A 25,947-nucleotide genomic window follows, 5' to 3' on the forward strand; every position below is an offset into this window, starting at 1 on the left:
GGCATCAACATCCTAGACAAAAAAAACCTCCAGAACTGACCAATCAATTAGAAACGCTTGACCCATGGTTTTGTAAGGTATACTCAAAAAGTAGCTGCACCTAAACCTACAGATTCCCATGACTTGGATCTGTCTGTTGTTACTGAGATAAATCCGATCTCTCCATGTGCTTGTTCATTAGAATTTAGAACTAAACCATCCACTATTCAGTTCAGACAGTCCACCCATTCTATCAGGAAAGAGATTAGAGAATGCACCAAAAAGCCATTACATCTTCTTGTAAATATTTGTCATCCACTATTCAGGAACCCTACTTGGGGACCTTGAAGAAGAAATATACAAGGTTTCAAAGAGATGGTTATTGAAAATTCAATTAGTAGACTTGAGAAAGCTCTATCTGGCTTCGAACAATCCCCCATGCATGGTTTATCCAGTTGTGGAGATAAGCCTTTGGCTGTTCACAATCGTCCAATAAAAAGTTTGATAAAATACAATATGCAGAAGTGGAGTCAAGTCCTCATGGAGCACTGTATCATTGCTAAAGGGCGGATACATTCTGACAGATTGGCTGTGGTAAATTTACACTTGTAGAAATTCAAAAGAAAGGGTATCAAGTATTGTTAATCAATCGCTTCTACATTCATAAATTTTGTTCTGCCTTTCATGATTTTCCAGCTTTCCAAACGAGCCAATGCTATTTAACCATAAAAATGTTTAGTATACAATCAAATAACACCAGATGAAAAAAGTCTGAATTTATAACTGGGAAGCTCTAAAATAATAGAACTCTCAAATGCAGCATGAAAATGTCCCTGCCACTAAGAACAAGTTGTGGACCATGAAAGAAAAATAAGGCGTACTCAATTTGCATCACTTGGCATACTGCAACCAAAAACATTACTTTGCCATTTTTTCAGATTATCTTGCGTGGAAGATTTAATGCTTTTGGCTTAGTCTGATGTTCTGGACCTGGTTTCATTGGTTGGGTGGTTAATGCGTACATTCTGACAGCAAAAAGCTCCTTAGGAAATCCTTTTTGCAACTGCTACACAAACCATTAAAACACATGAAGATATTCCATAACAAAACTATTAGCATGTAAATAAACTAGGAAAAGAAAGGTCAAAGCTATGATGTAGCCAAAGATTGATTGCATCGAATTCTCAAAAACATAACATGATTTAACTATGGCTCCAGAGAAAGAAAAGAGTTAAGACCACAAACTAAAATCAGTTAACCACCATACTGTCCATATTGTTTCATGCACTTCCGTAAGTACTATGAAATAAATATTTAGGCATCAAGTTTGTTTACATCATATTGTTCAATAAAAAGACTCATAATTTTCAATAATTTTCATGTATTTTATATAATTAAGATCCAGGCACAAAAGCTTTAATGCAATAAACATCATTCCAAATAATGTTCTCATTCTTAAACTAGTAAATCTCACCTTTGTCTTGTACAAGTAAAGACCAGTTTGTTCGAAGAGCTCACGAAAATACGAATCTGACCTTGTCACACTACTGTCGACTTTGTCAACTACAAATCCTAGGAAATAAGGCAACAAAAATGTCAATCGATGTATACCAAACATATTGATAGTCACCTAATAGATTCAGAGATAAAATCATCACTTTCACCTTGCTTTGCTGTATTTTCTTTAACAATAAAAAATCCATTCGGTTTTAATCCAACCTGCAACAATTGGCACTGCCAGAATGATGAAGATTGCATATCCCCAAAATGCACAACCCTATAAGAGCTTGAAAACTAATTATCACACGCATGGTTACAGACATTAAATACTCATTATTCACAAATTTTGATAAACAAAGAATCATATTTTGAAGTAGGCCAAAGTGATTCATTAGAGCAAAAGTTACATCCATATGAATCATATACAATGCTTGGTGCAATAAACGGTAGTAGAGGAGCATGTTGTTTGAGCTTTACGAAACAGCAATGATGTGATGATTTTTTAGTGTGAATGTGTATGCATTAAACTATTTACCTATTTCTTTATTTAGTCATGAATCAAACCTGTGTGTGCCACTGTGTCTCTTAGAATGATCCTCCTAAATTTGAATCTCCCTTTCCTAGTTCCCAATCCAATAGGAACTATGAATGGTGGCATACTTCCATTGAGGTTCAAGACCTCATGGAGTCTTGGGATTGGGGAGCATTACAGTATATATAGGCATTCCAGATGTCATACAAATAGAAGGAGAATGTTTTATTTAACTATCAGTGTTCCTTTTCTTGTGGAAGTAGATAATTACTCTTCTTCTAATGATCTACGAGAAACAATGTGTACTCTGACGGTGAAAATGAAAAACTAGCCAGAGAGAAAGCCCTTAGCACATTGGCATGATTATTCAATGCCATATAATTAAAGAACTTTCCCACGTATATATAAAATACACAATTGAGAACACATTAATGTGACTGTAATTGTCAGAAGATCATTCACCAGACATCTGTCATGAGATGATTACAGGGGCAATAGGCTAGGTAAAAATCCTGACCTCAAGAACCTCATACACAATAGATTCATTTTAGCTTAGACTTCTCAGTCCTGAAGTGCAGAATAGACGCATCATACCTTGGCTCTTCTAAAAAAATCCACAAAATCCTGGTCAGTTAAATGTCCGATACACCATTGTACCCAAATAACATCATATCGATTTGGTTGTGGCGTAAATTCCTGTGAATAGAATTAAAATGAGATACAATGAATTTTTTCAACGCCTGATGCTATGGGTATTGTAATAGGAAAGGAAAGCATACTTGCAATGGTATACAAAAAAAATTGGCAGCCTTTCCTGCACTCCGGGAGTTAATACTCAAATCCTCTTTTGCAGCTTCTAGAAAGTGAGACACTGGCTCCACAAGATCAACCTGGAACACTGAAGCTACTCTGAAATCACCTAATGTTTTCAGATGAGTGAAAACAATATGCACTTTATCGGATTCTCATCTGATGTTCATTATCAAAAAATGTGTCCTTGTTCATTAGAATGCTGATTGAATTTTTTAAATTTTGCAACTGCAAATGTTTATATATTCATATATGAAGTTTCTAAAGAAATCATAGCAAGTTTTGGAGAACGTGCCTGATTCACTGAATCACAAATCACTTTTTTGGACTTTCCAATCAGTAATATTCATGATGGGGGCAAATTTCAAAAGAACTACGTAAGTTTTCTACACCATTCTATAAATCCATCATATTTTCTCCTATTTTCATATTATTTCATGCATGAAAAGGAAGCTTGGTCAATTGGTAAAGAAATACGTGTTGAACTCAATTTTATGCAACTTTGCAAGCTAAAAGCCTTATCAGTTGTATCATACCTCATGGAACCTTCTCAACAGAAGGTGTTTAGTTACTCTCCCCACTCCAGCACCGCAATCTGCGATGGTTGAAGAAGACCACAATGAAATAGTTTCTAACAAGTAATCAGCTGACTATCAAATGACACAGTTCCTAACAAGCAAACCAGTTGAAGATCAAATAGCACAGTTTTTTAGAAGTAATACAGTGAAGATCAAATGAAACTGTTTCTAGCAAGAAATCACCAAAAGTTCACATCAATTATAAAATTGTTCTAGCAATTATTAAGCAGATGTTTGAATCAATTCTCAAACTGTCTCTAAAAAATCGATTATAAAATTGTTGCTAGCAATTATTAAGCAGAAGATTGAATCAATTAATCATCTGAAGGTAAAGTCAAACAGGTAGAATAAATAATCAGATGATGGTCAAACCAAAGAGTTCCAAAGATTTCTAATAAATTATGATCTGACGGTCGAATTAAAATGTTTCTAACAACTAATCAGCAAAGATCAATTCAACAGTTTTATACAGTTAATCAGCTGAAGATTAAATAAAATAGTTCTGCGTGATAAACCAGAAGATGAACAAAGGGAGCTGTTTCTAAAATCACGAATCAGCTGAAGATCAAATCAATTATCAAGCAGTTTCTAACAATTAATCAGCTGAGTATCAAATCAAACTGTTTCTAACACCAAAATCAACTGAAGATGAAATGAAACAGTTTCTCACATCATAATCTGCTCTGGTTTCATGCAACATTTGGCCTTGGTATGACTCTCACCTAAAGCTACCAAATGTCTGCTTTCATCAGAAAAAGAAGGATGTGCAAGGTTGTGGAAATTTTCCATCAGAAATTCATCACTTGCTGCAACATCTGGTTCATTAACATGACCGTAGCCACCAAGAACACCATCTATAGAGGCATCTACATCCTGAGACAAAAAAAACATGTTGAAATAATGACTTCGATTTATATGGAAATATAAGACACAGGCAGAATGTAGAAACCAACCAAAAAGGCTTAGATTTACATGAAAATACAGGAAAGGAAAGAGATTACATAAAAATTGACAAATATTGCTTAAGTTTTCATGAAAGGAGCTAGACACAAAATATAGTATGGAGAAATAGGCCAAAAGAACTTCGATTTACGAGAAAAGGAGAAGCAAATTTTAGAAATAGAGCAAAAATGTTAAAGTTAATATACGGATAGGGCACCATCCATGAATATGAAGCTGCCATTTGTATTAAACACACCTAGACTAAAGTACTATCAGAACTTGAAGAAGAAGAAGAAGAAAATATTAGAGAAAGGTTTATCTACCTTCCAGTATGAGACTCCTTTGGTGTACCATTGAAGTTTCTTCTGAGGATCAATGCAAGTTCCTGTGGTTGTATTCTCTCCCGCTTCCACGGACCATAGCTGCGAGCGGCTACTGAAAGTGTTCCCATCAGAATCGACGCCTGTTTGCTCCACGGCAGAAGATGAGGACGAAGAAGAGAAGGAAACAGATAGCGGATGAGGGGAAGAAGAAGAAGAAGAAGAAGAAGTGAAGCGTGCGCGATGAGCCATCTTCGGCGATGAGATTAAGGAAGAGACGGCAACAGAAAGAGCAGCACGACTACTACCTGTTTCAGCAGCGCCTGGTTTTTCCATTGACTTCGTTCTTCCAAACTATTTTACTTCAGCAAAGGCCTTCTTTTCTTACTTTTTAGGTGTTTTTGGGAACCCCACTTACTCTTATAAGTTATAATCACCATTAATTTAACCCCTCATCCAAGTTACTGCCATCTAATCATTTAAGCATAAATAAGAATCACAAATTACCATCAGAAGATTGATCTTCTATCTAACTTTCTAAATAGAACCATATTAGCAACTGAAGCGCCTAATTTTGATCGACTCGCTAGCTTTCTAATCAAATGAAATCTTATAACTAGTACAACTCATTTCATACTAATGGTAAATTCATCTTCACAACCTCATATGAAAAATACTATAATGATGTGTTTAATCCTGATTTCTATGTGATTAGCAAACTAGTTTTGATCAAGCATATATAAGCAACCTAATCTTGTAATTCTCCCTACAACCTACAAACCCAATGCGAATGTGGCATAACTTGTTTTTGTTCACAATTGTGGTCATGCTTATGCATGCATTAGTGTCAATGTTAGTGAAGGTGACAATGGGGATGACCATGATGTTTCACACTTGCTATTGAGCAAATAATTGTTGCTCTAACTAGTTTGCCACATCAACATGTTGTAATTAAAATCATTTGAGTGTGTGTATAACATTCCTTACAAACATGCGTGCTAACTTGTATTTGGGTTGGGATTATAACTACAATATATGACGTAGACAAAAGTTGAAGAAAATGAAGTTTGGTGTATAAGCATCATACTCCATTGGTGCTAAGTAGGATATCATCAAAGTTGGTTCGTTCCTAACTCAGAGTTTAGTGGACCATATGGAACTATCCACCATTATTCTTACTTCACCATAATACATACAATATCTTCAGTCTATGCTTACCCTAATTAAATGGGCCATAGCATCATACTGTTTTCACAATCCTACTCCAAATAATAGTTCTATCCAGTCCTTAATGAGACACAGTTTAAACAATATTAAAGTGCAAATGCTTGCAATTTATAAGAAAAGGATAGTTTTTTTAACTTGGTTCAACACCCCAATCCCCATGAAAATCAGGGCAGTTTGGAGATTCAGAGAGCTAAAATTGCTAAATACTTTGAAGAGTGGTATTTCACCCATTTATTCTCATACAATGTGTAGTAAGAACCTTCTTTAACATACAATATTTCAAAATAATATCGAGAAGTTTTTCTAGAAATATACACATGTTTTGTTACTTGTGTTACTCATGGTGTTCCTTATATGGAAAATGATCCATCACCGCAAAAACTCACAAAGCTAAACCTTTCATCATGACAATATCATTTTGCATGAAAGAACAGCAAACTACAACAGGAAATCGCAGAAACAGAAACAGGTGTGTACTGAAAACAAGGGATTATCATGTACATTGCAATACAGAGCACGTTGACAGTAAGATAGAGCCGTAAAATTGTTGATAGTTTCTCTGACTGAATGCTGATTTCTCGAATTCCCTCTCAGTTTGGTTCAATTCTCCTTTGCATGCATGGTGGGATTGAAGTAATCCCTGCAACACGAGAACACCGCATACCATTAGAAAACTACATTACATCAATGTTTTTCATACTAGATTCGTGTAGCATGCAATTGAGATCAGCCAACAAAGACTATTTTATAATCTTTTGTTTTCTAAAAGTGAGAAAAGATATTTCTCTTAGTTAAGAATTTCTCAAAGACTACATCAACTTGTTTTTAACAAATACAAAGAAAGAGAGTACCTCATCTAATTATGACCAAGGTAACTATAGAAGGGTAGGGCATGCTAATAGGTCTACGCTTTACAGATGGTAGTTGCAGGAACATGATCTGGTTCATTTTACTTAACATGATCTGGTTCATTTTACTGACCTAAGTTCATGGATATTTGAGTTGTCTTGTACTAAACAATTTCTCCAGATGTTTTGGGAAGGCAATAACATGAAAATTTCTCTTCTTAGATGCATCATACTGTGGAACTACATACATATAATAGCAACCTCCACAAAGATCAGCACTACTGATTGGAAGAATCAAATTACAACACAGTACAGAATCTACAACTAACTCACTCATACAAAATGATTTTAGTAAGATAAGAAATGCAAAAGAGGAAGTTGCACTCGGGATGTATTTGTATCAATACCTTATAAATCCTAAAAACGCGAAAACGGCACCTAAATAGTTGTATTGGAAAAGTGGTCTAATAAGTGCCTGCTTGAATTTTGTGAATGGAGGATACCGAAATTGAACATCTAGAATGAGCTTCCGGTACACCAGAGCTTTTGGGTGGCTGAAGGCATCAAAGGAAAATTTCCCATGATAAGAGCCTGTACCACTTTCTCCAAAACCACCGAATGGCACACCATCAAGAGCAAACTACAGAAAAGAAATTTTCACTTAGTTCATCATACGGTGTGGTAAATCATCTAAGCTAAGCTACAATGTGAACATGCAATTCCTTCACCATAACCATAGAATTAACCGTAGTGTACTACATGCAAAAACAATCCATAAAAATCTTAGTTGGTATCGGATAATTATATTTCGAAATTTCCTTTGCAATTATTTACAAGAAAATTTATCACTGAAGGGCATGGGCAATCCATGTTGAGGTGCAATGCATTAATGTCATTGTAACATGGTTTGCTAACCCTTTCCCTTTTCTCTGTAGGATACTTTCAAAGAAAGGACAATTCACAAAAAGTTAACTTCACTCTTGTTGATGTCATACGTTCAAGTCTGAATATGGGCTGGGTCTAAAACGATATATTGTTTCCAATTTTAGCCAAAGAGTTACTTCATTCATTCATGGATGGATACTGAACAAATCAGCAAGTACAGCAATTCCTATCCCATTCGTGAAAAAAGATATCAAAGGCCTACTTTATCTTACAGGTCCAATTGTACATGGGGAATAGAGAAACATCTCAGAATATACCTGTACAATCAAATCATTGAATACCACAGAACCTGCTTGAATTGTTGATGCTTTTCTTTCAAAATCTTTATTCTTTGTAAAAACATATACAGCAATTGGTCTAGGCCGCGCCTTCACGAAGTTCATAGCCTCATCCATATTTCTAACCTGGAGAATACAAAATGCTATGGCGGTTGGTACCATATATAACATTAAACAAAATACAATGACATTCATCATCAATCCACCATAATTTTTACAATAAGCAACATGTTTCAATTCAGTAAAATATTGACAAAGATCCAAATTTTGATTATATGTGCAGATAATTGGTATGTAAAGTTTTCCAATCAATTATAGTTTCAAAACACTTATCTGCAAACAAATGAAACTCGTCTATAAGAGCGATTATTTCTCTCCTCAAGATTCCACATTAACAAGCCTATATTAAATCGCTAAAATCCTTATGAGACTAGAGGATCTGTGTATTAGGGAAGAGGTGAAAGCAAGAAATCAACACAAGTGATGGTTCAGGCATACAGAATTCTAGTCAGAGGGATCAATGGACAAGTGATGAAGGGATTTCAAAATGCTTTAATCAAGACAGGTTAGCCTAAACAAAATTACAAGGCACAATATGATGCAAGTTTCCTCACAATGTTCTCTTTCAAGTAGAGTGCTACCACTTCACTTGTTGAGCAGAACGATTCGTTGGGTGCAATTTACAATCACATCACATGGTCACTAATGTATGAAAATGAAATTGGACATCTTGCAGCATTCATTAGAGCATTCATAATTTAATTGTTAATCCTAATGGGAACTATACATTAAGTTTGTAAGCAATACAAGTGGCTTCATGGTGCACATTGCCAAAATAGGTGTTTTGTTGATCAAAAGAAATCAAAAAATTATTGAAGAATCTAAAGAGTTCGAAAGCATGTGTGAATGGATCATAAAGAAACATAATGAAGATATGCATGTCCTAACTATGTTTTGATGCAAAGAAACTCATGGAATGCAATATTAATGTTCCAGAAATGTTGTAACCTTGGGATTAATCCTACAATTTAATATTCTCTATCAATATTCATGGACAAATAAAAAGTCTTCATATTACGAGCTTAACCATGACTGTAGTCCTCTAACCTTAGGATTAGGTATGGGCTAATTCATAAGGAATGAAGGGTAAGGATTGACTTATTCTCAATCCTATGATGGGATATAACTTTAAGAGAGTTTCATCACCTAATCACTTATAATAAAGTAGTCAAGAGTGAAACAAACAAGGGCCTAAGAATTATGCCTATATAAAAAGACTATCTACTATCATGAAGGGGATAATCTTTATTACTTTTGACAGAGACTTCAACAGTGTGGCAAAGCTCTAGCTTCATACACATGTTCCTCTTTCTTCAAACTCAAGGTACGATCCATGTCCAAACTCAATGGTATGGGACTCCGACAGAGTGCTCGGATCCATCTCTCACCTTCGCTAGGGGGTTGTTGAGTGGTCTAGCACCCTTTCTTCCTTATTCTCTCCTTAATTTTGGTTTAACATTAGTTTAGAAACCTATTGCTTCATGTATGTAAAAATGGTACTAAAAGACTGTTATAGCTGTCAATTAGGAGAGTATTGCAGTGTGAACATACATAGCAGCCACAAAAGTGCACCTCTACCTATCATATGAAAGCTTAAGTTGAGAACCCTGATTTCCTTTTCTCATCACAAACTCACATAGGGAATCTATGATACAAGGCTTAATGTAGGAAATGCTTCCATGCCAGCACAAGTATAAACCTATCTCATTCACTTACCCAACAATCCACAAATAATATTCCTTGTGATCATTCTAGTGATATTTAGAGATTGGAAAATATAGAAAACAATTCTTGTACTGAGAAAGATGGACCTCAATGATGGGCAGTATCGGACCAAAAATTTCATCGTTAACTACTGCCGTATGTTGTGGTGGATTTAACAAGATAGTTGGATCCATGTACCTGAAGCATAAAAAAAACATACACATCATGTAAAATCTTTAATAAATCTCCCTTGAACCCCTTGACTTTCCAAATGTTAAAATTAAAAACTAAATATAGAAACACAAAAGAAGAAGATGGGCTGGCCAACTGAGAGCACTTACAGAGTATTTTCATTGATTTTTCCACCATGAACAACTGTTTCAGGCACTGACTCCTCCTCCAAAAGCCTTCTTAGTCGATTCAAGTGATTTTGATTTACCACTCTTGCATGATCTTTAGACGAACTTGCATCCTCACCATAGAAGTTCACTAAAGTCTTCTTTAATGTGGCTACCTATATAGCATAAGAATATGTTGAGCACATAGTAATTATGCAGAATATTAACTGTCTCTTAAAAAAGGAGCGCATACTTACCAAAGCTGGTGCTATGGATGCTTCCACAAGAACATAATCCGGTGCAATGCATGCTTGCCCATAGTTACAATTCCACTTTCCAGCAGCTAATCTCCTTGCAGTCACCTTTTTTATGTTTATTTGGGGAGCAGTGTGCAAAAACATATGTTAATATTCTTGGAATGTTGAATTTCCTTGAAATTGGAATATTTAAACAGAAAACAAGTCTGTCTTACTTCCAAATCAGCAGTGGAGTCTACAAGAACAGGGCATTTTCCACCAAGCTCCAAAACTAAAGGAGTTAAATGCTTTGTTGCTGCAGTCATAACTATTTTTCCAACAGCAGCACTGCCTATATTACGCATATGCAATGGTCAGAAACAAGACATATAATGTCTACGCATCGCCTTAGTACATCATAAAACAGATGTTAGACATCCACCAACATGTTATCTCTTCTAGATTCATGAGATTGTTTTATTAAAATTCTAAAATAGAAATATATAAACCAAATGGCACGATGGTAAAGCTTGTACTTAGCAACATTAAGATTTTGGGTTCAAGTTTCGGGCAACAGGTGTTTGTGAAATAAAACTATTCATAGTTTTGTATGACACCATGCACACAAACTACTTGTTAGAATGAGCTATTCATGATTTGAATTTGAGAACATGCGCATTAAATATTTGCGCTTAACAAGCAGATTTACTATAATTTCTTCAAACAATGAGGATTTTTTCTCCAAAGACACGTGAAATGAATTGGATGTACAACATTGAAATTAACATTTCCCTAAATATAAAGGTAATGAAAAATCGACATATTTCAGTGAAGAGATTACAGGAGAAATGGGTTTCAAGGTTCAGAAGAAGAAGAAGAAGAAGAAGAAGAATAGCACCTGTGAAAAAGATTTTGTCCCATTTCTGCTCAAGTAAGATTGTGGTCTCCTGGGGCCCTCCTTCAATAACACGGATGGCCTTCGGATCGAGGTAGAGAGGAAGGAGCTTGGCTAATACCTTCGAAGTGGCAGGAGAGACCTCCGATGGTTTTAACAGCACAGCATTCCCGGCAGAAATGGCACCGATGAGAGGATCTAACGCCAACACTGTCCATTATTGTTGCCATATAAACATAACAAGCCTGTTAATCCTATTTTTTCATGAAATTGATAAAGAGGTTAATGAACTATTCACGTTAATTATCTTATACAACTTGTGAGCTTGGTAACTTGTATTATTTCCCGAACCCTAAACCTAGAAGCACACATTGGAGTGACCACGGATTCTCATGCCATTTTGATCCGCAGTGCGTTCGAGACCCCGATCCAAACCGCAAGGTGTGATTTCATTGGAGCTCTCAATCTGTATGTTGAGGCCTCTTTGACGAGATTTCTCGTAGACCAAGACATCATGTTTTACATATAGTTTGGGAAAGCATGTTACCATAGGTCATTGTTAGAGTTGGTCTATACGCAAAATAGTCAATGTCTTTAGCAACATGAGGATCTAGGAGAATTAGTTATCCTCTTCCAACAAGAACTCATAACACATTGATCAAAGGATCCAAGAGCATTGGTATCCTCGCTTTCTATACTCAATCACCTATTTTGGCATAAATAGTTCGCATTGGGCACCTCTTTATATGGCATATACCATGGGGGAATTGACAATCCTTTGCAACTTTATCGAGTGATTGAGTATTCAAAAGTACGAGGCATTATGTTGGTTTGTGAAATTCACATTACCTAAAGATGACAATGGTATCTTCTTGTTGTGTCTCATGACATTTGAATGGGTCGACACAGACATGATAGACCCTTGAAAGATATTGGACCACAATTGAGTGAATGCATCTTACAAATGATAATGAGTGTGCATTGTGCCACATCATTTATGTAACCATTTGAGAAATTATCATGAATTTGTAGAAGTTGATGTCAAAATGATATTTGGGCCTCCCCACATGTAGTCCTCATGTACTCAATAGACTACACAATGCACCATTCTTCCATGTTTCCAAACTTGTTGATATCAAAGTGGTGTATTGGCCTCCCTCCACATGTAGCATTGAAGTACTCAATGGACTACGTGATGCTCAATTGTTCCTTGTTTCCAAACTTGTTTATATTAAAATGGTATGTTGGCCTCCCTCCACATGTAGTGTTAATGTACTCGATACATTATATGATACTCGATCATTCCATGTCCCCAAACTTGTGAAAAGTGTGATCATAAATAAATTGATATCTTATTAAACACTAGACTCATTGCAATCTATGGAATGCTATTGGTAGAGATGGAGGCAATGTTCCATATACAGAGTTATTTTGAGAGCCATTGGATCAAGCATACTCTTCTACAAAGGCTTTCACCACTTACTCCTCCATCATGGAAGTAGCACAATGATTCACACATGGAGATTCAAGCTTTGACATCTAATAAAGAACAACAATTTAACTTTTCTGGTGGGGCCATGGTTTTGGCCTAGTTTTGGAAAATAAAAGTTAGCCTTAATTTCATTAGGAGAAGAAAGGAAACTCATTTGGGAATACTTTGATGAAATTTACCAAGAGGGAAGTTCCAAGGGGAGATGATGAGGACCACACCCAATGGTTCCGCCACCACTGCCGCGGTTGTTGGGTACGCCAACACCGGAGTTGAAACCTGGGCCACCAAAATTTCATTAGTTTATTTTCTCTCTCTCTCTCTCTCTCACACACACACACACACACACACACACACACACACACACACACACACTAGGCTTTTGGATGGATTGCTCTTCCTCTATTTCTCTTTATATTTAGTTGATAAGAGACATAGTTTTGGTCAGGTACCCCACATTGGCCTATTTAGAGACACAAGACACATGTGTGGGCTCGGGAACGTGGTAGTGTAGCATTATCATTAACCCCAATGATGGTAGTGCTGGATCCCTAATGCCAATTGATCACCGCAAATGCCCAAATTTAATCGAATGTGGCTCTTACATATCTGTGTCTTTCTCGAATAATTAGCCAAAAGAACTCTACAAATGTACCTACCTTCTGAGGTGCCGCCCACTTCCTCAAATTCTTCACGAAGTATTTGCAAGTGTTCATGATGTAAAGAGTCTGAATTATAACAAGACCCAAAAATTGATCAAATTAGAAAGGTAATCCGTGTATTAACAACACATCCAAAGAAGAAGCTTGTGAAAAGAGTTATTATAATTTTAATTGGTAACAAGGCAATCAAAGGTTAATAATTGATAGAAAATTGGCATAGTAGTTAAAGTAGATCACAAGCTAAGTTAATAATGGTAGAGTGTAGGTTTCTTAGAAAAATGTACCTCAGCAAAGACGACCTCGAAGGAGGATTTGCCGAGGTCGGATGAGACAGCCACACAGAGCTCGGCTTCACGCTCCGTGAGGAGGCGGAGGAGACCATTGAGCTGCCGGAGCCGCCACTCTACATTGGCCGTGACCCCGCTATCGAAGACTGCTCTCAGCTCCTCTGCCACTCCTCCGGCTTTACCTGCCATGGTATTGGTGCTGTTGGGGGATCAAACCTCCTGGACTGGCTGCAGATTTAGTTAGTTATTACTGCAGACTTTGGATTTTGTTTTCTTTTTAATTGGGTTTCAAGCTTAAGAAGGCCTGAATTGAGAGTAGATCTTTGGTTGTTCCATGAGTTTTTGTTTTTGTTTTAAAAATGTTAGAAGAAGGAAGATCACCAACTTCATGGCACAAGGTTGTAATAGCACTAGTGTTTATTTACTTTTTGTTGAGGGGATGTATCAGTAGTATGTATGTGTGGTGGGACTATGGTTAAATGAATGCTCACTTTTTTCCTCACATCAATATACAATAACTTTAATCTAAAAGGGCAGCATTAAAATGCCAGCAACAAAAGACAAACGTGCAAATGAATGCGTGGTGTTGGAGTGTGGACCCATCCTCTTCCTCTATTGAGAGCAAAACCAAAGCCATGACATTATATCATGTTAATGTCCTTATAGGAGATAAATAGGTAGATGGATTTTACTATTGTCCAAAGAGGTTAAATATAATCACAAAGACAGCACACACACACAACAGTTAGAGCATCTGTGTGAAAGGTGAATGGAGTATTGATGAGATCGTTTTGATACATTGGAGCAAGTTGAAAATTTTTCCTCGGTGGAGTGTTCGTCTTGCCATATCCTACTGCTAACCCATATAGTTGTGACACTGTCACTTGTGATACCAATTGTATAATTTTTTGCACACATTTATTAATGTGATTGTGCATGTGTATGCGCGTGGGTATGAGAGAGAGAGAGAGAGAGAGAGAGAGAGAGAGAGAGAGAGAGAGAGAGAGAGAGAGAGATCGTATTTGCTAATTGGAATGGACCAACATGAGACAAGGAAAAATGACGGAGACATGTTTACGAGTTGGCATTGACCTAGATGAGAGGGGGAGAAAGAGAGCCCTACTAATGACCTATGTACTCAAAGGGTGCACTACTCAATACACATGCCAACATTTTGAGAGAAACCAAGAGCACAATATTACAAAAATACATTCACAAATATTAGATTAGATTTTTTCTTGTCAACCACAAGGAGGACAATTTTGACTAATGGGACGTAATAAATATATCATATTATATGTAACATTCTAATCACTAAACTCTTGAAGGAAATCCCTTGTTATCAACAATATTGAAGAACACATAGAACTCCTCATACACCACTTTGAATATATATATATATATATATATATATGGGAGAGAGAGAGAGAGAGAGAGAGAGAGCACATGCACGTATTGAGTTGAGTCTCTAGAAAGTCAACAAAGTTGGATTGATGTAGAAATCACACACTATTTTCTTCTTATGACATGTTGTTACCTTGGAATATAATGTAGAGGATAATAGTATGGGGTATATGATTTTGATTCAATGATCAATTATGTCCAACACATTTTTAATTCTTTACGACGCCAAATAAGGAGAGTGCGAGCATGTAAAGCAAGAGTTTTTCTATGTATATTATTTTTTTGCATGGAATAAAAGTAGTTAGGGTAAGGAAATTTAATACCATCCAACTATTCCAACCCATACATGTTTGGTGATCTTGTCAATTATTAGTCCTTACCACCTTTTTATAAATGTTGAGCTAATTATACAACTTTTTCAAGTTTCAACAATGTAATTTTATGTGCAAATGTTTGACAAGGTAGAAGTTGGAGAAATTGATGGAGGGCTATGAGAAAGTTGCATGGGTATATCACATGGGGGAATGAATTGCAAATGTAGACCAACAACATTAATGGTGGTTGAACCCTTGCTAGAGATTTCGAATGCCACAATGGGAAAAGCATGTGTTGTGTTTGTACTAACCCCTCGTCATAATACCTCGTATGAAGGCTAGATAGGTCGAAGTGACTTGACATATTTAGTATGTAGCTTCATGTAATACGAGCAATTCAATTGTCTTTAAAATGCATGTTGATTGATTTCAACTATCTCATTACATATATTGGTGCCAACGCCGTCACATCTAACATCACAACGTATAAGGAATTTTGTTTATTTAGAGGGATCACATCACATTCCAATCCCTTAGCATACTCATTAATATCACAAAACAACTATTCAAAATGTTTTAATATTTGTCGTATAAATACATAAGGTAATTCAATTAGTTTCAAATACTCATCACAATCCATCATTATCATGATTTGCATAGTTTAGATTCATTGTTGCATATAGAATTATGTGGCACATAAGTGTTACGGGCATAACCATATAATATCCCGTGGTGAGAATTTACCGTAGTATTCTTTACACTCTCGTTTAACCCTCACACTTATCCACGTGTATAGAATACTACGGTAAATTCTCACCACGGGATATTATATGGTCATGCCCGTAAGACTACGTCGAGACTCTGTCTTGTGGTGGGTCAACTCTTGTAGCGAGCGCGCCAGCACTAGGTACGACCCGACGCCATGACAGTGGTATGGGACGCCGATCGAGGCTCGAGTCCGTCTCGATCCCTTCGTTCGAGGGTGGTCGGGTGGATCGGCATCCTTCTTTCTCTCTCTCCTTTCTTTCTATCTACCTAGATCTATCCTTATCTAATGCTTACTTTAAAAAGGCTCCTTCACTTCTTTTACCCGATCCTTCAAAACCTTTTGAGGTTGAAACCGATGCAAGCGATTATGCTATAGGTGTTGTCTTATATCAAGATGGTAAACCAATAACATTCGAGAGTAAGAAACTTGATTCTGCTCAATGTTGGTATACCGTTCAAGAAAGGAATTATTTGCAGTTATACATGCGCTCAAAACATGGCGTCATTATCTTTATGGAAATTGCTTTGTGGTAACTACGGACCACAAGTCCTTGAAACATTTTTGTGACCAACAAGACTTGAAAGGTCGTAAGGCACGATGGGCTGATCTCATCCAGGACTTCGATTTTTCCATACAATATCGTAAAGGTTCCATGAACACTGTCGTTGATGCACTAAGTCGCATCCGTGAAGTTAACATGCTTAGCTTCACTGAAATAACATCAGATCTTTATGATCACCTTCGAGGAAAGTATCCTGATGACAGTTATTTCGCAAAATATTGGGCAAGAGTTGAGTCTGGAACAGACACCACCACATCCTCGAAGGAATACTTCCACATTGCTAACCGTTTGCTCTACCATAATAGGAATGTTTGTGTTCCAGATTTACCCGAGGTCAAAAAGAGGATTCTTTTTGAATGCCATGATGCACCCTCAACAGGGCACCCTGGAATACATCGTACACTCGTTCTCATCTCCACTCAATTTATTGGCCTAAGATGCGCCCTGACATACGTAGTTATGTGACTAAATGTCACCAATGTCAGGTTAACAAAGCCGAGTGACTTAAAGCCGCAAGGCTTTTACATCCCTTGGACATTCCCAACAATAAGTGGGAAAGTATATCCATGGATTTTATTGTTAGCCTTCCTCGCACCCAAAAAGGCCATGATGCCATCTAGGTTGTGGTTGATCGACTAACTAAAATGGCCAGATTTATTGCTACTAAAACCACGGTAACAACTCCTAAATTGGCTTACCAATTCGTTGACGAATTATTTCATTTTTATGGGTTACCGATGGATATCGTGAGTGATCGAGATCCAAAATTTACTAGTGACTTCTGGACGCAAGTCTTTAAGAAGTTAGAAACTACGTTGAGCATGAGCTCCATGGATCATCCTCAATCCGATGGACAAACAGAACGAGTAAATCAAATTATTGAGGACATGCTTCGAGCATATGTTGGTGCAAAACCAACAAAATGGGAATGTTATCTCCCAATTTTGGAGTTTGCTTATAACAACTCCAAGCATACGTCGATGGGATATAGTCCTTTTATGTTGATGTATGGTTTTCAGCCACGAGCCCCGATTGATGTTAATATACATCATGATGAGTTGCGAAGTACGCAAAACTTTCTTCGGGATATGCAAGATATGTTGCATATTGCACGAGATAATATAAAAACAGCTCAAGATAGAGCCCGTTTTTATGCCGATCATCATAGCCAACCTCGTGTATTCAACCCTGGACATAAGGTATTTTTACGTGTACCTCACAATTCTAAGACATTGTCTACAGGTAAGTGCGCTAAGTTAGCCCCACGGTTTTGTGGACCTTTTACAGTCCTCAAACGCATTGGGTCATCAGCCTATCGTCTCGCTCTTCCCGATGGTGTTGGAATTCATCCAGTCTTTCATGTGAGTCGTTTAAAAGAACTTCTAGGTTCTGGCGACAATACAATTACACTGTTGTTTAACCCTCACACTTATCCACGTGTATAGAATACTACGGTAAATTCTTTACACTCTCGTTTAACCCTCACACTTATCCACGTGTATAGAATACTACGGTAAATTCTCACCACGGGATATTATATGGTCATGGCCATAACAGTAAGGGATGAGAATGAAGGAACTAGGGGGAGTGTGAATGGTCAACAAATGTAAATTCAAGGTGGAAAATATAAGGTTGCATGTGCATGTGATTTAGTGCTCACACTTGTGAAGCAAATAGAGTGGATCAAGTGCATATACCATGTGCCAATAACTATACTTGCATTAAAGAGAGGACTTGTGAATGTGGTAAGGGTCCCGTCGCAATTACATATTCATTTTAGAACCCAAGCGTCCAAATCCTAAGAATGAAAAGCCATGAACCATGTGTTGAGGGCATTAGCATAGTGGGATCCACTTTGTTTATTGATTGGGATAGAGCGAGAGAGAGTTATGTGAGGAAAACTTCAAAGAGGGGATGTTATCTATAGTCGTAATCATAATTCTCTCATATGAACTCCAATTTGAGCAACGTATAGTTGGAGTGAATCATGTTAAGAGGGCTACATATTCATACAAAAAACATGATCGTCATAGGCCAAGAGAGTATGTCTGTCAACAATTACACTTTCAATATAACTCCTTGTGACTCACCCATCTTGATTGATACGAGAGTACACAAGGAAAAGATGGTACATATATGTAGAAGAGGATTATCATAGTGGTTTGGTTTGTTGAGAAATGCTAGAAACACCGGGTCATTTAGAAAAGGTAATATGTCGCATTCCTTTATTGATAAATACATGAGATGTCAAGAATTACAATTTTTTAACAAACTTTCAAGAATGTATCACGCATGTGCACATGACTTTTAAAAACATCAATAAAAAACACAGTTAATATTATAAAGATTTCAAATTTAACCTGTATTTCTCAATTCATACACATATTTAGCCAGACATTCGCTTGGATTATGAGAATGCTTTCAACTATCATTGTAATATGCTTCATTTTACATAATGTTGAATTTGAATCCAACCGAACAATTTTAGAAACACAAATTTAATGCTATATTTCTCTCTAACTCCTATAAAGCTTGTTATATTAAATGAGCAAATTGCATTTTTGGGTATAATTAGACACATATTCACAAGTGAACATCACATTATATACCTCATATGCCCAAAAACTTCTACAAACATTATATCCCAACCATATGTGAACAACCTAAATGTAAGATCAAGTGAGCAACAATGTTGACTTAATATTATCTGACACTCGAAACTAAATAACCAAGATTAAAGAGCCGAGAAATCCTAGAATAAAGCTAAATTCAATTATATTAATAAAGAAACAATTATAACCAACATTAGTCATACAATCGATAAGTTCATCATCATCTATTCAATAAAAATTATACTTAACAACCACATACTTTGCGAGTCAACCAATACAAATATATGATAGAAAATTAAAGTTTGCAAACCAATCAGATAGTATAAAGAAATGGTACTCAAACAAAATAATCTTATATTCCAAAACAAGTTTAGTGTTACAATTTTATAGTTACAAATACAAACTAATATACAATCACTCCATTAGGAGGTCTGGAACAGGCTGCTCTCCAAGATTAGCTGATAGTGGTGCTACATCAACATGTTTTGTCTCCTCAGTTGAATCTTGTATATGATTAGAACCCGATGCATCTTCAAGGTCGACAAGGTCGCCTCCTTCCTCGTCTATAGGTTCCATCGGCTCTCTAGAGGCCCTCTAAAACATCTCTGTTTCATTGATATGCTTTGCCCCAACCTCTTGGTCTTGGTCGGGACAATCCCAGATGCCTTGGATCCTCATCTTGATAAAATTGACTTGGTCGAGGTCCTTTTCTAATGCGACGCAATTCCTGAACAATGTAAGAGTACATGCAATCGTCGTTCCTAAATAAACAATCACACATACAAAAGTAAGAAAACAGGACAAGAAAGAATATTTCATTTAAAAAAAAATTGATGAAACCGATGAGATTACCTGTTCCAGAAAATAAGTTGAGAACCCAATCATCAGGGTTCGAGAACAACTCGAATAATCGATTAATCAATCGTTGGGGCTTTTGATAAGGGTTTACTAAACTCTTATCGCCAGACACGTGGTGCAATTTCTTCGTTACAACTGGGCACATGATATAGTTGACAACGTTCCGCTCATTAACATGTGTCAGAGCCTTCTTCTTAGAAATTGCGTCGTAGTAGCCCATGCACATGTGCTCCACAACACACACCATTCGATCAGCCGAGGTACGAGTTATGTTCGTTTTAACCCTATTGTATAATTGAATCGAAACAAGTTAATAAATATGTAGTAAGAAACATAGAATCCATACGTTAAATATATAGTAACATAATGCTTACCAATGCATATGTTCGGTGGCATGGCATCTCCACTTCAATGCAGTCGTGACCGATAATGCCCGACCCATACTGTGAAATATAACAATACGCCATAATGGTGCCTGGGCTAGCTCCGCAAAAGTCCTTAACCATCTTCTCTATTTGCGGATATTTGTATGGCACATTGTCGTATGTCGAACCTGATATTCTGAAGCCATACGATATATCCGCCATGTCACCATTATATACACTATAATACAATTGTCGGAAAGGATCACTCTTGTGCAAAAAGCTTTTTACAGTATCTGAGTCCTCAAGCACCTTGAGCTCCTTTCCTTTTGTCATTCGTTTCTCGTATTTAGCTTGTTCCAAATGGGTGATGAAGGTGCTAGGTATGCCTTAATTGCTATCACTATTATTCTTTGAACGAGGTGGTTTCTGTAATTATAAATTTTGTAAGAAGAAACCCATTATCCAAAAATCAATTAATATTTGTAGAACATACATACCCATTCTCTAAACACGATAAAGAATTCTTCAAGAGCCTTGTAAGATGATGTTTTTGGGCAAGATTCTTCCACTTCTTCCCACGTAGACAGGGACAATTTTTTCATCATCAGCTCTTGAATCTTCATATACACCTTATGGCTAAAAAACAAAAGAAACTAAAATTAGAATAAAGAAGAAATCAACAAAGCAACAAAGCAATCAAATCAAAATGATACATGCACATATATGACTCACTTTTGAAACTCTGTGACCATTTCGTTAAGGCTAAACTCCTTGGCAACCACTCTTGATAATATAGATATCAATAATATGTCATCCTTAATTCCTTGTAGTGACCGCCAAGGAAGTAGCTTCATATCTTCGGCTAACTCTTCAATTACTAAGTCACTTTTACGTGACTTAGATTTCATCTCCACCTGTGGGTCGAGCTTAGCCTTCTTTAATTTTTGAACCTTTATTTCTTTATGCTCCCACATACTAAAAATGCGATCTTGGACGTCTCACACCTCCCATGTTCTAAAGGCAAGTTGAAACCATGAGTCAGATTTTCTCAGGCCTTCAGACTTGGTGCTTTCGTCAACTGATATCCCCACTTCAAGCAGACATTGTCGTCGCAATCCAGGATGCAGCCGAGGACCAAATTTTTGCAGTGCATCAAGGTACTCGTGATGGAAGAACCGGATGCGCTCGATACATGACATCTTTTGTCTATAGTCATTATCGTTATGATCCCAAGCTAACAACTTGGCTTCTTCATGTGTAAGGCTTGCACACACTTTACATTCTGCATACTTGAAGAAAAGGGTAAGAGGATAATCCTTGACCAGTTGACGTCGGGCTTTAGCAGAGTGGGATCCTCCAATCACATAGTATGTGTAGTCATTTGCCGAACTGTACTTGAAGTCAACAACAGTAGGGCATTGATCTGGGTCGACCATTACTAAGAATGGCACTACAGTCACATGTGGATTAATCTTCATTTTGCTTTTTAAGTTCTGCACATGCACTGAATGTGGCTCTCTAATTTCTATAGCCCGTCTTCCTGTCTTCGGATCGATGGGTGGCCGTTGAATAGAGCAGATTGGTAAGTGAAATAATTTTCCATTACGGACAAGCTTCGTCTTTACAATATTTTCTCTGATCCGGTTCTGCTCTAAGGTGAGTATCCCCGATGAAATGTGCCCCCCTAGAGGAATAACTTCGAGCTCGGCTTCTTCCTCCTCATCTTCTACAAACTCGAGGACCTCTGACTCGTCCTCTTCTGGTTGCTGCCTTTTCTTGTACTTCTTATGTTCCGGTTTGGACTTCTTGGTAGACTTTGGTGGGGTTGTTGCTTGTGTGACCATCAACTCTCCCTTAATGTACGGGCGCAAAGCAACAATCAAGTTGTTTTTTGTCTGAACATCCTTTTTTAGGGCTTTAGGGTGGCAGGAGTTAGTTATGAAATTACGTTCATCGATCTTGATTCTACGAAACCCCACCGAGCTATCAACATCGAAGAAGAGGTTCGATGAGTCGTTGTCTTCATATTCGATGCTCCGTACGTAGCCGTAGGTGAATGTCTTTCCCATCTGCAACTTGCCTTCACCTTTAGGCTTTGCAAGATTAAGAAGCATGTCCCCTTCTTCCTCACTATAGATCAATGTCCACTCCACATCGGGGTAGCTCTTCAAGCGAGGCTCCCCACTCTTTTCGCCTAAAGTCTTCGGCGTGTTACTGACAAAAGACTTTGAAGTGTCGTCACCTCCTGACTCAATAAATGCTTTACGAGAATCAACTTTCATCATGCTATCAGAAGGTCTTTTTGTTGGTGATGGATATTATTATTTTTTCCAAAAAATGGTGATGGAAATTTTAGTTTGAAGGTCTAAAAACAACAAGTCAGGACACAAGGATATAACAATAATGTTAATAATAAACAATATAGACCTCTTAACTAAGGTAAAAATTAGCGAAAATCATACGTTTTTGTATAGAATGTTACATAAAAATATTGAAGAAATAGACCAAAAAATAGCAAAAAATTTGACCAAATCTGATTTATTGATCATGAAAATCCCATTTTTCAACGAGAACTCCCTGCATTGCATCGAGTTCTCATTGAAAGGGATACACCTCGATTATGGAAGCAAAAAATGAATAAAACAAAAAAGAATCTTTAAGGAATCTTTTTTGAATCTAAAATGTTGGGTTGGAAAACATACCTGGCAATTTTCTTTCCCTTGTTCATGTTGATGTTGAAGACGTTGACTTCATGTTGATGAGAAATAGAAGATGACTTCCCTTTATATAATTTGTTTTGCCTATTTTCAAAAATATTTTAAAAAAAAATAATTTTAATTATTAAAAAAAAAATAAAAAATATTTTTTTGGACATGGTGCTTATTATAGAACCATGTTGGGTTGGAAAACATACCTGAAAATTTTCTTTCCCTTGTTCATGTTGATGTCAGAGATGTTGGCTTGACCTGGGAGGCGAAAACTCGACGATTTTGGTTGGTAAGTGTTCTTGTGCTCTTCTTATGCTTGAACGTGATAATGAGAAATAGAAGATGAATTCCCTTTATATAATTTGTTTTGCCTATTTTCAAAAATATTTTTAATTATTAATTTTTTTTTAATATTTTGGACATGGTGCTTATTATAGAACCAAGACTGTGCCTATTTGGGACATTGTTTGTGTTACTTAGCCTTGAGCAAAATGTTCTCAAAGTCAAGTGAAAATTCGTTGTTTTCTATTGAACCTGTTATATTATTTGATAACTCCTTATTCTCAATCGAGGAATATAGCCATGTTAAGACCAACAACGATCAAGAGCAAAGCTCGACGTCAATTTTTTCGATAGTGCCATTAAACTTAGGTAAAACAAGATATATTAAAGTAGATACAACTCATGTCAAGTCTAGTTTATCGAATGCTAACGAAGACTGTGTCAATAAGCCTCTAAATTTTCAAAGAGTTCCTCGACAAATGAATGTTAAACGATATAATTTTTTGTGTTCGGATCGACAAATTTCAATTGACATATGCAAGGTATGTTGTGGGAGCCTTTGTCTATCAAAATTTGGAAAGGCAAACTTGTGGGGTTGTGACAAAAGTATTTGTCTCTCAATGGCGACGGACAAGATGCATTCTTGATTGCCAATATGCAACTTGTTAAGGACCATCTGGCAGTGTCGTGGTCTCCACAGGTGGAATATTACCTTTCACTTACTATGAAGAGTTGTCGAGTTGCTTTTAAAATTGCTTATAGAATCGAAAACATGAGGGTACAGAGAATTCAACATTGATTACTGATGGGGTGGTGGGTGCCTTTCAACAATACAAAATCTTCATGTAAGGGCCTGATTGGGCGACATGCTATTAGATGGATGGAGATTTATTTCTCGAAGCAATGTGATGTTATGCCCACCACTGGAAGGTTACATTTGTCAAATAACTTCACTCGTCGTGAGGTATACCAAGCCTATAAGGATGAAATGTTATTGGAAAGTGTACCTTATATACAATATCAATATTTTAATCGTTTATGGAGATCGAAGTTTAACAATGTGGTCATACCCCGCAAGGTCTGGATGGGTGTTTGTTCGATCTGCATGAGTTTAAAAAGCTTGACAAAGAGTGGGACAACAAATGAAGAAATAACAAAATATAAGACTTTATTGAGAGAGCATCGAGAAAGCCAAGCGTTGGAAAGATCTAAAGCTATGCACCATCGTCAAAAAGCGCTTCAATCGCTAGAAAGATGCATGTGCTTGATTATAGATGGGATGGATCAGAAGAAAACTTGTTTGCCACATTTTCGAAGGTTGCCCAAGGATATTGGAGATGAATGCCTGTGCAAATGCACTTAGTAGGATGTATTTTGTATTGTCAGACAATAAGGCCTCAAGTGTTCTTAACTTATCAAAATATCCACAACGACCCTAATCTTACAGTTACAGTCATGCAAAGAGTTCTATGGAGTTGGCAAGGTTTACTCCCACCAGTACTCTATACTTGCAATTTGACAACACGGCGAGAGAAAACAAGAACTCAATTGTGTTTGGTTACCTGAGCATGTTAGTAGACAAGGGTATTTTCATACACATGATCACATAGATCAAATGTTTAGTAGGTTCTCCAAGAAATTAGCGAGGTGCAATGCTTTCACACTTCCTGTGCTATCAAGTTTGATCGCTAAAGCTTATATCCCCAAGCCAGATGTGCAACATCTAGATGAAGTATATGATTTCAAGCGCTTTTGTTTGGATGGTGATGGGACTGGATGTAGGGTTCTTGCTCCGCTTAATAATATAAGTTTTAACCATGTCTTCCTCATCCAAAAAAGTGTGGTCGGTCACAACCAAACCATGTTGTATGCCAAACAATACTCATATAGTTCTCAATGGGAGCCACAAGACGGATGTAGGCTCTTATTGCATTTCCCAGATGCAATAATCTATGGTGTTGAGCAAATGCCCTATGACGACCATAAAAGATTGGTTGTTGGTAGTTCAATTGAAGAGAAAAAGATATATTGGATGCGCTGCCTTGAGGGAAAATAGAAAAATATTGAGCGAACCAAAAAGTACGTTGGTGATCATGATGTGTATTGGTGGGATGTCTTCTTTAATCATCAACATACAATATTAGATAACCACTTTATAGGGTGCTGGACACTACAAAATCAATTCGAATGGGCGCTTGGTGGCCCATCAATGGCAAGCACAACTCCTTTACAACCACTAGATAATCTTGAATTGAATAATCTAGTTCATCCACGAGACAAAGAGATATTTACGTGGGACCAAGATTATCACATGATGTAGAGGCGAGGTGGCAAGGAAATCTACATGAGCTACAAGTTGGTATGTTGGTTGCAACATTAGCTGGGGGTGATAAGTTGGGCCATCCCTTCTGGATTGCCAAAATCATTCAAATTATTAAGGATG

At 36.9% G+C, this 25,947-nt stretch overlaps 3 protein-coding genes across 4 annotated transcripts in view; 1 reads left to right on the forward strand and 2 right to left on the reverse strand.

Annotated features, from left to right (window-relative positions):
- The window catches only part of LOC147856313 (uncharacterized), an 87,184-nt gene that overhangs the window by 4,546 nt on the left and 56,691 nt on the right, over positions 1–25,947 (forward strand). The window lies entirely within an intron of this gene.
- LOC147856314 (alpha amino-terminal protein methyltransferase) lies at positions 741–5,047 on the reverse strand. 2 transcript variants are annotated; one of them, XM_087329075.1, is made up of 8 exons: positions 4,665–5,047; positions 4,122–4,272; positions 3,358–3,416; positions 2,791–2,901; positions 2,606–2,707; positions 1,644–1,698; positions 1,454–1,551; positions 741–1,045 (listed from the first exon to the last, which is right to left on the reverse strand). In XM_087329075.1, exons 1-8 carry the CDS (start codon positions 4,995–4,997, stop codon positions 914–916), a joined length of 1,041 nt encoding a protein of 346 aa, XP_087185201.1. In that variant the 5' UTR covers positions 4,998–5,047; the 3' UTR covers positions 741–913. The 2 variants fall into 2 exon arrangements, with proteins under 2 accessions (XP_087185201.1, XP_087185202.1); XM_087329076.1 differs by having other exon boundaries at positions 741–1,042; positions 4,665–5,044.
- On the reverse strand, positions 6,136–13,993 carry LOC147856315 (aldehyde dehydrogenase family 3 member H1-like). Its single transcript, XM_087329073.1, has 11 exons — positions 13,628–13,993; positions 13,341–13,409; positions 12,864–12,960; positions 11,196–11,402; positions 10,534–10,649; positions 10,319–10,423; positions 10,065–10,237; positions 9,831–9,921; positions 7,939–8,085; positions 7,144–7,376; positions 6,136–6,528 (listed from the first exon to the last, which is right to left on the reverse strand). The coding sequence occupies exons 1-11, from the start codon at positions 13,817–13,819 to the stop codon at positions 6,489–6,491; spliced, it is 1,470 nt and encodes a 489-aa protein (XP_087185199.1). The 5' UTR covers positions 13,820–13,993; the 3' UTR covers positions 6,136–6,488.

The sequence above is a fragment of the Azolla caroliniana genome, unplaced genomic scaffold (assembly GCF_043228905.1).
Source record: "Azolla caroliniana isolate FFs.n. ecotype wild unplaced genomic scaffold, voAzoCaro1.0.p SCAF_13, whole genome shotgun sequence".
NCBI classification, from domain to species: Eukaryota; Viridiplantae; Streptophyta; class Polypodiopsida; order Salviniales; family Salviniaceae; genus Azolla; species Azolla caroliniana.